Source organism: Phyllopteryx taeniolatus, chromosome 17 (assembly GCF_024500385.1).
Source record: "Phyllopteryx taeniolatus isolate TA_2022b chromosome 17, UOR_Ptae_1.2, whole genome shotgun sequence".
In the NCBI taxonomy this organism is placed as follows: Eukaryota; Metazoa; Chordata; class Actinopteri; order Syngnathiformes; family Syngnathidae; genus Phyllopteryx; species Phyllopteryx taeniolatus.
Window position 1 is genome coordinate 18,010,982 of NC_084518.1, and position 13,066 is coordinate 18,024,047.

The 13,066-nt window shown below is 46.7% G+C and overlaps 1 protein-coding gene across 3 annotated transcripts in view; it reads left to right on the forward strand.

Moving 5' to 3' along the window:
- Window positions 1–2,242: 2,242 nt before the first annotated feature.
- zbtb16a (zinc finger and BTB domain containing 16a) overlaps window positions 2,243–13,066 on the forward strand; it is a 133,502-nt gene continuing 122,678 nt past the window's right edge. Inside the window, exons 1-2 of one of the 3 annotated variants that reach the window (XM_061752048.1) lie at window positions 2,243–2,580; window positions 4,311–5,621. In XM_061752048.1, coding sequence (XP_061608032.1) covers window positions 4,402–5,621 — 1,220 coding nt within the window. In that variant the 5' untranslated portion in view covers window positions 2,243–2,580; window positions 4,311–4,401. The remainder of the gene's footprint in view (window positions 2,581–4,310; window positions 5,622–13,066) is intronic. The other 2 variants (XM_061752047.1, XM_061752046.1) reach the window with 2 other exon arrangements.

A 13,066-nucleotide genomic window follows, 5' to 3' on the forward strand; every position in this document is an offset into this window, starting at 1 on the left:
AATGGAAGTGATGTGTTGAAAGTAGAAGTCAAGATGTATCACTTAAACATAGTTCCATGTACTACTTTTTTGTTAGACAGGGCTTTGGCGGCATCTGGTGGTAATTTAGAAACAGCACAAAAACCATGAATAGTTGAGTTCTTCAGCAAACAAGTGGGGCTAGCTTACAAAAACCACAACATGAATAGGTGAATAGTCAACCGCGAATATGTGGGGGATTATTGTAGTCCAAACATTGCGATGGCTGTTTCATGTCTGCTTGGTTTAAAGTGTTTGAAAAGTTGATGTTCTTGAAATATGGACTGTTACCAGCTACAGGATATCTACCAACCTCTCTCATGCTTGGCCAGATCAAACGTGAGCAACGTGCTATCAATAGGTGATTGATGGGACGTACTGAGTGACGGTCTGCAGGCTGCCAACCCGCCGCCACCTCCCTCAGATAGAGCGCTCTGACCCGCACGCATTCTATCGGCTTTGGCCGGTGATGTGTCGATGTGCGTCCGAGATACCGAGGTGATTAAAGTCATCATCTTGTCTACACGCCGTTCTACTTGCGCCACCCGAGAGAAAGGTCCTCGTCGAACCACGGAGAACCTTTCTGGAGCGTGAACTTGTAACGAAGCAGCTGCTCAATTCAGGGACTGGACCCTTCGGGGGATCCCACATACGTGGTTTGTGGCGGGGAGATGTTAGTAGTTGTAGAAGAAGCTAAATATTAACTTATCTGGTTATGACTGCGCTGGCGAACTCTTCGCTTTGTCATTTTTACTGTGCTAAATGACTTGGGAGACATATTACACACAGTTAGTTATCGTCACTTTTTTTGTCCCAGTCACCAAGTCCGACACAAGGATTTGCGGTTGTGAATATGAAACAAGTTTGATGGTTTTTCAAGCAGATTGGAGAGATACAATGCCTCTTAATACACCACTTCCCCCGGGATAATCGCTCAGGACTTTGATTGGAAGAGGGCAATCGGGCTCAAATTACTCTCGATTATCGGTATGTGTGTACCCCACTTTAGGCTAAGTATCCACCAAGGATGGTGCAATGAATTATTATTATTATTATTATTATTATATGGATTAGTTGCATGCACCATGCATTTGAAGGATGCATTTGAGGCAGCCTCGAACTGTGTAAGTCTGTAAGCAAGGTGATCAGACACTCTCATAAAGTGTTTTTTTTTTTTTTTTTAATAATCTTAATGGGTGAATTGCAGGACTAAAGTATCTAAATGTATTTGCACCTCTTCCAGGACCGTAAAAATACAGGCATCAAGTTTTCAACGGGCAAGGGTACAAAATTGGAACATTTGAGGGCACCTCCCTAGCGAGACGCCACCGTCAAAGGTGAACGCATTTCCTGGTTAGAGTTAAGGAAACATCTTGGTCGGGTCATCCTGGTTACAAGACGGAAGAGGAAGAGGAAATGAACGGAGGTCTACGTTGCAATGTTGTGCGACAAACAGTGGCCCCAAGGCATGTCTCAGGATCAAGGATCGTCTGTGGTCTGAAGCCATGCCAACATACACACTCACCTACTTTTGCCATCAATTTTTTCCCCACATCTAGATCAAAATTCTACAATCTCATAACACCCACACTTTTCCGAGTGAAGGGCTTCAACACCCACACTTTATGTTGCGCTTTCGGGAGAAGCGCGTGTTTCAACACCCACGCGTTTTGTCGCACTCATGGGGGAGGGGAGTGTTTTCACACCCACACTTTTCCAAGTGAAAGGCTTCAGACACACTTTTTGGTGCACTCGCGGGGTATGTGTTTCAACAGGAAAACTTTTCCCAGTGACGGTTTTTAACACCCATACTTTTCATCTCAACGGCAACGTGTTGAAACACCCACACTTTTCCCAGTGAAAAGTTTCAACGCCCACATCCCCCGGTGAAAGGCTTTAACACCCACACTTTGTCACACTCACGGTGATATTTGTGTACAAAGACCTAAACTTTTTCCTTGTGGACGTTTTCAACACCCACACTTTTCATCTCACCCGCCGTGTGGATGTTGAAGCCTTTTGCCAGGAAAGGTGTGCATGTCAATCCACCCACATCCCCCCCCCCACGAGTGCGAGGGCCCCCAGAGCCTTTTTGTACCGAGCAAGTTGAATTTCTGCTTCCACGACGATCATCCCATCACATCATCCCCACAAACGCACTGAAAAGCAGACCCAACACGCAAACCTGACTTCAAGCGAAGTCACACGAGACTTAGTGACTTCGCGCGTGATGACGGCTTGAAGTGCACGTCGTGTATTGACGAGGGAGCAGGAAGGGGGCTTGGCTTCGCCTCGCCTTCCACTGCCTGCGTGACAGGCACAAGACCGACACATGTGGACATGAGACAGCCCCCTAGGTGTCTCACTTTCTCGCCGTTCGCGCTGCTTCGTCCGCAGCCTTGACGTCAGCGCCGTGTTGATTCGCTCCGGCGGCGAGACAAGGGAAGGAGTTCGTGCGTGTTGAGAGAGAGAACCAGAGAGCGGGGCTTGACTATGCTCCACAAGCCCGCTGTCCCCCTCTGTTAGCCCGCGTACACTCCGGACGTGACTCGCTAACTTCAGGTGAGAACCCCCGACTGACACAAGCTAGCGCCACTTTACTAGCACTGTTTATATCTCATTATTAGGATCAATTGTAGCAATTGGAAGGCTTTCCACCGACTTTGTTGCGCTCGTTCACCGTGTTGGGGTGCACCTTTCGCCGTGTCCCCGTTCAACCTTGCCGAGTTGTTGACAAGCGTGGACGCCGCTCTTACCTTGGATGAAAGGTCCTTAAAGTTGACACAATGTGGAAATGGTTAACGGTAACTTAACCACACACAAAAAAAACCAAAAAACACCAGCGACAAGCAGCGCCCACCTGGAGGAGTTTTGCATAGTGGAGACCAAAGGACGCTTTAAACCCGGTGACGTTCCGGCGTGATTTTCTTTTAAAAACCGGCGCTTTTATTTTCCGCTTTAAGGACTGTAGGATATAGGCATTGTGTATGTTTTTGATTTGATTGACAGCCGTCACAAAATGTGACGTTCTATTGTTTGTTTTGGCGTCATTTCCTCGGTGACCACCTGTGCGCCGATGAAGCGTACTTCCCCCCCCGGAGCATGTGTCGGAATATCGAATGCATGTACATTTGTCCCACTCACATGATCGCATCGATCTGGAGGCGGCTTGCGTGTATTTAAATGCAAAACGTGTTGTGTCTGCACCGTCTAGACGCACGGCTTTTGTGTGTGTGTGTGTGTGTATTATTAATAACGCGCTTGGAAAAAAATAAAAGGGCACCATTAAGTGCGCACACAAGCGAAGGAGCGCAACAAGCATTAGTGTGTGTGTGTGTGTGGAGGGGGGGTCGTAAATTGGTCGCTATTGGCAAAGCTGTAATAAAGATAATGTCGCGAATGACCTCCGTTGACTGACTGAGAGAGGCTGTCGTTTCGTCATCACGTCTCGTCTCCCGTTTTAAATCGATGCCAACCCGTGCAAACTAGCCGGGTCGACAGCAGTAGTATTTATTCACTGGTCATTCGCGCAAACAAAAGCTGCACATATATATTGGGATTCTCCGCACATGATTCATTGCATGATGCTGCCCACATGATGCCATTAGTGGTGTTTTTCAGAATGGCTGCAGGGGTGTATCACCCTCCCCCCCCCCCACCCCAGTTTTGAAATGCCTGACAATATGCATTCAGTCTATGTGATGGCTCAACTGTGCATGTCAAGTACAATGAACTATTTATTTGGATGCTGTTTAGTTAGTAGGTGGCTCAACATGTTGCCCACAAGAGTAATTGTTCGTTTTTGGATGTTTTAGTGTCGCAGCGTTGTGTCCCGCTTTTTCCTCTCCCTTCCCAGCCATTTCTGGCCACCGCTCCCACCGCTCTCTCCCCCCGGTCTGTGATGGGAATACTGAACGAGACTGCTATTTAATTTCCAAAAAGGCCGCTTTGACACTCTTTTGTGAGGCTGCCTCAATTCGCGCCTGTTTAACCGGTCATCTAAACGAATGAAGACATGTAGGGCTTCTTTTTTTCTCTCTCTTCGCATGACATATGTCGGCCTGATTGGTATGCAAGGCGAGCCAGGCAGACTGCTCACAAATTGTCTCTTTTCACAAATCTACAGTCGGTGCCGATGTTCTCGCTCTGGCGGTCTTTAGCATCCCTGCGGGGATGTTGGGATTGAAAAGACCACAATAACTTCCCACTCATTCAGAAGTCTTTGAGCATTTTGATATTTTTTAGAATCGTTTCAAGCATGAAGTCCAACAGCGGCCTCTCTTGTATTGCAGGTTTCATCTGGTTTCCCACAGTAGCTAAAACCACTGCGGAGCGGGGGAAGGCTAGCCTCATGAGTTGGCCTCGCGCACTTCCTTTGACGTCATGGATTTAACAAAGATGGGTATGATCCAGCTGCAGAACCCCAACCACCCCACGGCGCTCCTGCACAAGGCCAACCAGATGCGCCTGGCGGGGACGCTGTGCGATGTGGTCATCATGGTGGACAGCCAGGAGTTTCACGCCCACCGGACTGTGTTGGCGTGCACCAGCAAAATGTTCGAGATCCTTTTCCACCGCAGCAGCCAACATTACACCTTGGACTTTCTGTCGCCAAAGACGTTCCAACAAATTTTGGACTACGCTTACACTGCCACGCTCCAAGCCAAGGTGGAGGACCTGGACGACTTGCTGTATGCGGCAGAGATCCTGGAGATCGAGTATTTGGAGGAGCAATGCCTCAAGATCCTGGAGACCATCCAGTCGTCGGATGAGAACGATGCAGAGGTCGGTGTTAACGACGGCAGCACCGAGGAGGACGATGAGCGCAAAGGCCATAATGGAGTCAAGAACTCCAAAAAGCATTCCATTGAGAACCTCTACCTGTCGGGTACAGAGCAACTGTCTGCCATGTCTGGCATGGTGGACCAGAGTCCCTCAGTCTCCACATCCTTTGGCGTCTCCAACCTGAGCCCCACCAAAGCCGCCGTGGACAGTTTGATGAGCATCGGCCAGACCCTGCTTCAGCAAGGCTTTGGGGGCGAACACGGCAACGCCCACCACCTCATGAGTGAGATCAAGACTGAAATGATGCAGGTGGACATGGGCGGCAACGGCCACGAAAGCATGGAGTCCGGCGGCTCCAGCAATGGCGAGCGAGGCGGGGAGGACCGGAATCGAGACGGACCGGGCACGCCGACCAGGAGCAGCGTGATCACCAGCGCTCGCGAGCTGCATTACGTCCGCGACGATGGCATGGGCGACCCTCAAGCCGAAGTCAGCCACATGGGTTTGGAAGCCATGGCCGGGATGGCGGAGAAACACTTGGCGTCCTTCTACTCCCTCCCCGTCAATCACAAAGGCGAGGCCATCATGTCCATGCCGGTCTCGATGGCCTCCGCGCTGCCCATGTCGCCGGCCTTGGCCATGTCAGTGGACTTGAGTGCCTATGGCGGACTGCTTCCTCAAAGCTTCATCCAGAGGGAGTTCTTCAGCAAGCTCGGCGAGCTGGCGGTGGGCATGAAACCCGAGGGCAGGAACCAGCACGAACGCTGCAATGTTTGTGGAGTGGAACTTCCGGATAACGAAGCTGTGGAGCAGCATAGGTAAGACAAGTTTCAGAACTTTGCATACGGTTCTCCGCTACTGTTGTTCTTCAACTTTTGGCCTTTTAATTTCAAAATGCTAAGGAGTTATATTTATATCGGGGGTCCTGGAGGTTTGTTTCCTTTCTTGGCTGCATTCACTCTATCTGTGCCACGCTAATACGTCATCTTTACAGTTATATGTGTGAACAAAGTCATACTGTATGTGGCTAGCTGTAGAGGTCCTGAGTACTGACAGATTGTTGTCATAGAATTGTCAAATGTCTCCTACCATAAACGACATATTAACCCCTTACACTTGTAAAAGTCGTGCCCCTTCCCAACAAGGAGAAGCCGTAATGATGGCCAGTCCAGGAAATGAGCGCTACACTCTGGTATAAGGAGGTAGTTCCAAGACAGTGGAGCGGTAGTAAACTAGCATGACACTGCTGTTTTCACTCACAGCGTTAAAAGGCCATCTCAAGGCCTGTGAACCGAAGCGATAAAACGGAAAATGTCATATTTCCGAAGACCTTCTGAGTCTCATTGCATCATTTTATCTATCTCGGATGCACACGGCGGGTTTTCGCTGTGTCTTTCCTTGAAGGCTACCTTCAATGTTTGCGCATATCAATGGGAATGCACAGCGGTTAAAGTTCACTTAAGGATTTGAACCCTTTCACCTCTTGTGGGGCTCATACCTGGAATGATTTCCCTTCTGAATCTCACAGTGTCTCTTAACGACTTTTATTGTGGTGAAGAAGCAACTTTCTTAAACTAGAAGTTTCGTTGGAATGTAAATCATCGCAACTTTTCATCAGTTCGACCTGCGGTAGCATTGGGCAGGTTTTAAACAGCTTTCAAAACGCACTACAAATGGAGTCCAGGCGCATTAAAGGACAGACAGCGCCGCATTGAGGAAAGTCTGCCGTGTGAAACGTTGCCTGTGTTTCAAGAGGAATTTCATCAATTGGACCGAACTGGGAAATCTCGTATCAAAGGAGATTTCCACACCGTTTCATGCATTGATCTCGCAGCTCTGCCCCTCAGCATACTAATGGATTAATTTAGGCGGGTTGATCCATCGACAAGACTCTGTTAACCGTCCTGACGGCCTCCTGAAGTGTCAAAATCAAACGCTGCATCACCCACTTGGGGGGTGACGTGAGGGGGGTGGGGTGGGTGGAGTCCGCCTGACGATTCCGATGCTCCTCAGTGCGAGCCGGCTGCTTGTCTGTCTGCGCCCATTCCTTTCACGTTAAACATAAGATGTTTTATTTCAGGCGAGTGGGAGTCGCGTCGCCTTTGACTAATTACGCATCATTTCCCCGCTGCCACTGTGTCAGGGTCACCGCCGGCTCGGCAACAAACACACAGAGCTGGTAGAGTTCACTTGGCGCAGGCAGGTCACGTCAAACATGAGCGGGATTGTTTCCAGATGTGGCACAGGTCACTGGTGTGAGGTGACTCCATATATTGAAAGTGTGTGTATGTTGAAATGAATGCGCCCGAAAGCACCATTTCCTGTTGAGATTTAGTTGCCACTCAAATGCACTCTGGTTTATATCAATAAAATGAACAAAATACCCATTTGTAATTTGAAACTGTCTCTAGAAGTGCTTTATCCAGGTAGACATTTTCTAAATACTTTTGTTCGGGTGCAAATTAAACTCTTAAATTTTGATATTTGGATGGAATTGGAGATCAGATTGGCAGCACAGTGCACAAGTGTCTGCTAGAATGTTCTAAGGTTCTGGTTCTGGTTCTTCCTGTGCTTGTGTAGGATTAAAAGTGATAAAAAAAAAAAAAAAAAAAAAAAGGCATCTTTACACATTTTTAATGCTTGATGTATAAATCATTGGGACAGCATTTAGGTATATTTATATAAAGTTTCATTTTGTGTAATTTCAACAAAAATGCAACTGTTATTAGCAATAGCGCAAAAAAACAGTTGTACGTTTGTTTTTAATTTTCGAGCGAACTTGTAACAGTGGCTGACAAGGTATCACAACATGTTTCCACAAACCCAAAAATGCCAGCAAAGCATTACATTGCAACACAATCAGCGGAATTAATAATTTAAGGGCTAATTTAGCCACCTGTTTTATTGTTTTTGCCAGCGTGCATGAATTGGACATAAAGTTCCTTATTAAATGTTGTGCACACTCGGTTTATTTAAACAAAATCGCATCATTATCTTTTACCTGAAACAGAAGTAAATGTTTTCTGGCAGTAAATTGACTTCCTCAAAATATGGCCTAATTAATAAAAAGTGTTTTCATTGGATGTTTAGCTACGCTCCTTTTATAGTACACAGAGGGTAATTTTGGAGACAAATATTAAAAGTGGAGATGCAAATTCCTCATCAGACAGGGACGATATGGGTTTCCATGAAGTTGTACAATTTGTTTGCAATCAATTGGGATTGTTACTGCAGGACCGTGGAGTGCCCTTGTAGTTGTTGCTGTAGTTTTCTGTAGTGAGTTGTTGGTGCAGCATTTCAGTAAATCTTGGACTGAGAAATGAATCAATAAACGGCAAGTGCAAGCGATTTATTGGGGGAAATGAATGCATGGCACTGTGCTATAAAAAGGAAACAACAAAAATCCTACACTGTTTTGGTATTCTGAACACAGCCCCCAGTGTGCATGAAGTAGTCTGGCGTTTATCGCTCCTGCGTCTGTCGTCCTCTGTCTCTTGCAAATGAGCGACCCACGCGGCAATGTGCGTAGCACAGGTGAGCATTTCCAGAAAGCAATCAGTGCTTTAAATTCCCTGAATACAGCTGGGCCACTTTAAGAGATGAGCTGAGGATTTCCTGCTCCTCTCTTTGTGTTTGCTTGTTTGCTCTCGCGATTCCTATTATTGCTTATTTGGCTCGGCGGCGGTGGAAATAATCACGGTCGTATTAACGGCTGCACTCTCATGCTTTGCTGTTCATTACTTCTCCGACAGTGACAACGGCGGCACTCGCTCTTCCGTTTCCGATCCTTCTGTGGAGGGCGCTCTAATAACCCGGGGCTCCAGGTGTTTAAACAGCGGGCCCGGGGCTCTAATCTGTGCATATCAGAGTGGGGGGCTGATAACCCCCTTGCACCTCTCCTCGGTAAACCAAGCGCCGATTGAGTCCAGATAGAGGTGTGCAGTTTGCTGGATGTGATAACGTTGTATGCATGCACATGGTCTTCATGCTGAGGTGAAGCCAGCCGAAGGTGATTGGTTGCTTTCGCACACATGGACTCCTGTGTATCTTGGCAACGACCAACCAGTCACCACTTCCTTGTTATTATTTGACTCCCACCCTCTAACCCGAAAATATTGCTAGTGCCACGACAAAATCTGCTCAGCAAACACAATATACAGATTCTTTGTCACGTGTTCAACATTGTGCTGCTAACTGAATCTACTTAAGTCTTCCTCTTCAGTGTTTTAATCCTTCGTGTGGACACGATATTGGTTAGTTGATGAGAAGCTAAGAATTGACGTGAAAGTCTCGCTCATGGATCGGGAAAATACGCAAATATACAGCATCATTGTGGAAGCTGCAGGGGTTAAATTTAAGGGAAACCGTTGCTGCCTACAGTCCGAACTTTACGGTACTTTGGAGCTTTTTGCTGGTGGAAAAAGCTTTTCTGTCCAACCCCACATTTTTGCTGAACAGTCCTTTTATGGCGTTGCACCTTGCTGTTGCCTGGATTTTCTCATTGGGAGTTTTGCACTATTCACAGAGTAATTGAGGACATGTTTCACGCCCAATCAAAATATTTCCACAAAAGCTGAAAAAATAAGGTTTTCTGTTGGACCCCCATTTGGTGACAACATCGAATAACAGCAAATTTAGTCCAGGTTTGGAATAAAATTCCCCAACAGTAAGCAGTAGACCTCAGTCTTCTGCCAATGTGCATTATTCCAAGTAATTGAGGACAAGAAGGCTTGGATCTTAGATTCACTCTAAGCATTTGTTCCTATGCCAATGCATCCGCCTTCCCAAACAGGACTTGTGATCGACCCTGTTAATCCTAACCTGAGAGAGGTTCGCTAACCCGTCCTTACCCTTTAACTAGCGGTTAAAAGTCACACGAGTGTTGAGTCCAAAACTCAAGAACCCAGACAAGAGCCGAGCCCCTTTCCTGCTCTTGTTCAAGGCTGCTGCATTTGTTTACCGCCCCGAGGAGCCGCCGCTTTGACCCGCCGCGTAGTGATCGCCTCTACCAATCCAACCTCTGGCTGCAGCCCAATTATAGACTGACTTTAAAAGGCTCCGGTTGAACGGTAAAGATTTACACTGCCATCAGTCTGATCTCAGACCTGTGCTCTGTCCTGACTGTCAGGATAGGGAGATGTATCGATTAGAGACTTAACACGAGTGGGGTGGGAGGCTGCATCTTGTCAAAGCAATGACACAAAAGCACTCAAATGTCTTTAGTCTGTATCAAGGTTTTCTTTTTTGGGAGCGTGCTCCTGATGCTGAGTCCCAGGGAGCGGCGATGCTCCTTTGGAATCGGAGGAAAGCGGGTGGCTAAGGCAGTGATCTAATCGGCAGGCTGATTAGATCACCTCCCTCCTGAGATAAGAGTGGAAGAAGGCGCTTGTGCAATAAAAGTTAGCAGCTTGACCCGATGTGACCAGCTCCTGCTGCCGCCGCCGCAGACGTGGCCTCTGCTGTTGCACCGTGGCAGGGGGTGTGAGATGGGGGCGCCTACCGAGTAAGCAACACATTGAGGCCCCCCATCTTTTGTCTCTGTGGGGGCTTTGTGGTCTGTAGGGAGGAATAACGATAACGTACTGTACTGCGCCTCGTGTGTGTCCATGTTTGTTTTGTATAGTCCTGTACAGGAGCTCAAGGGGAGTACTAATTACAGCGTGTTATCAGGTGACATGCAAATGTGTTATTGGCCTTAAACGGTCTGATGTCTATCTGCTACCCCAGAGGCTGTGGCGGGTTTTGGCACTGTTGATGCTCACTGTGTGTATTTAATAGCATGTTCCTTGGCTTTTATTCGACTCTCACAAGGCATCTGTATCAAGGTTTTCCTTATTAGAAAACAGGCGAAAGAATAACGGCCTCAAAGATGAATGGGTTTTACTTAAGAGTTCATAGAACCTTGGACCTGCTCCGCTCTGGGTTCTAATCCCATCGATATCCCATTAGCATCCTCTTTCCAGGTCCCTGCCACATAAAAGGAAACGTGCCGGTTCCCTCCTTCCCTGATTCTGTCACTCTGGCACACCATAGAGAGGATCACCACAATGAGTAAATGTGTAAGAGCCAGAGGGCTAACCCGAGTGTGCTCACAAATATCCTCTGTGTGTGGGGGGGGGGGGGGGGGGGGAAACAAAAAAACCTAGGGAGGGCCCCCAGCCTCCCTGGGAAGTATCAAACCGGAGGCCCGCGCAGCCTGCAGTGAGAGAGCTTCTAATTAGCCTCTTTGTTGCTACTTGAATGGCTCGCCAGCGATTGGCAAAAGGGGCCCCAGTGGAGTGATAGCGGCGCGCTAAGAAGCTAGTCATAAAAATTAGCCCATTCTCTCCACCGTCACCTGTTACAAAAGAGCTCTCAGGTAGGAAAGTGAGGCGAGTGGAAGCTCGTAATCCACCGGCTTGTCGAGCAGGTGGATGTGAAATTAGCCGTCTCTGCCCTTCGCCATCACAAGGGTCGAAGCAACAAAACAGCAGCCAGGGTAGATGCACAATTGTAATGTTTATTAAATAGGGTGTCCACGCATCCTTAAAGAAATAAGATTTTCCCAAAAACGCTTGTTGGATTTTTAACTTTTCATTTCAACTAATTTCAAAAGATGCAAAGAAATCCTGAATCTGTAGTTTGTTAGTTTGTTGTAAACGACCACAAAACCAACAATGACAAAAATCAATTGACATCCTGGGATTTAGTTTGCGATTATTTAAAAAAAAAAAAAAAAAAAAAAATGCAAAAGCAATCAATGTTCTTTTATTTTGTGCTTCTTTAATTGTCTGAAAGGAAATCTGCTGTGTTAAAGTCAATGGTTGACTGCTGCCATTCAGAAAAAGGAATTTATGACCGTAGTCAGAAAGCAGACTCCAAAAAATTCCTTCACATGTACAACAACTACCTGTGGCGCACCCCTGACGCGTTGCCCGGCGAGCATCGGAGCACCTTGATGATGAGTGTCAAGGCGGCGCGGAGTTTTGGCTACTCCGACCGCCGACTGGTCCTGAGATGAGCTGTAATCCAGGAGGGATCAGTGTGGTAAATCACGGCATGAAGCTTAAAACCGTAATTGATTCATGTATTTGCTGACCGAAGACGCCCGCAGAGATTAAGCCGAGGTAGGCAGCTTGATGATGGATAGGTCCCCCGCCCTTCACACGCCAGGTGGCGGCGGGGGGAGCGTATGCTAGAAGTCGTAGAATAAAAAGTGAAGAAATGATGATGATGATGATAGCTGTAGGTGATATGATTTGAGACCAGTGTGTATTGCTTATTTTCATGCACTGCATATTCCCAGCTGAGTTTAAGGTGGAACTGGGAATAACAATGACCTTGACTTCCTGTAAATATTTAACATTGACACAGATCAAACAGGTGCTCTCACTATCCTCCCTTCCCATTTCATTGGCTATTAACTCTCATGGTAGGATAGTACAAATTAATTGGACTTAACTATTTCATTGTTTTAAAGGAGGCAATGCATTTTTCCCCCCCACAATTTAAAACGGTTCCCAAGTCTCTTTTTAATAAAAGGTATCTTAAGTTCTTTGGTCACAATACACAAAGGGTAGAGAATTACATCACATGTAACATATACTTGTAAACCACTCTGTATTGGGTGGGTGGTTCTGTCTCTTACCATGACCAGGGGGCAGAGTTGGAGTGCTGCGACTTAGCCAGCTGTTACTTGTCTCGAAGCAGCCCGGAGTCTGAAGAGAAAAGTGACCTCCCATAAAGACAAAGTCAAAACATAATGTGTATTTTCACTCGTGGAAGCACCACATCAACACCAAGCGCAAGTATGCGTCCGTGTTTTAGATTCTTGCAGTGATAAAGTTGTAAGCTAATGTTAATCTGTCACTCCAGTTTTGACATGATAGTAGTTCTCTGTAGTCACTTGAAAATGTCAAATCTTTGTCCAGCCGAGCTGCCATGTCATGGGTGGAGAAATGCTCTGTAAATTATTCAAATTTTGATGTCACAATGCAGCGAAATTTAGAACGTATTTTCCAAAACTGGCAGCTCCTAAAATCAGTCAAATTTTCATAGTATGTCCCGTTGAAAAGACAATTTGCTTGACACATTTTAGATGTGGAAAAATATTGTAATATGTCGCAATGGTCGCGTATTACTATTGAATGTGGATGACAGCTAGCAAATGCGTTTTCATGATAGCGAACATCATCAGTATGCGTGTAGCTTCATAAAAATGCAGCATAACTGATGAGATGACCTTGTTCGTTCGTACATTCTATTTACGAGATTTAATGCCGAA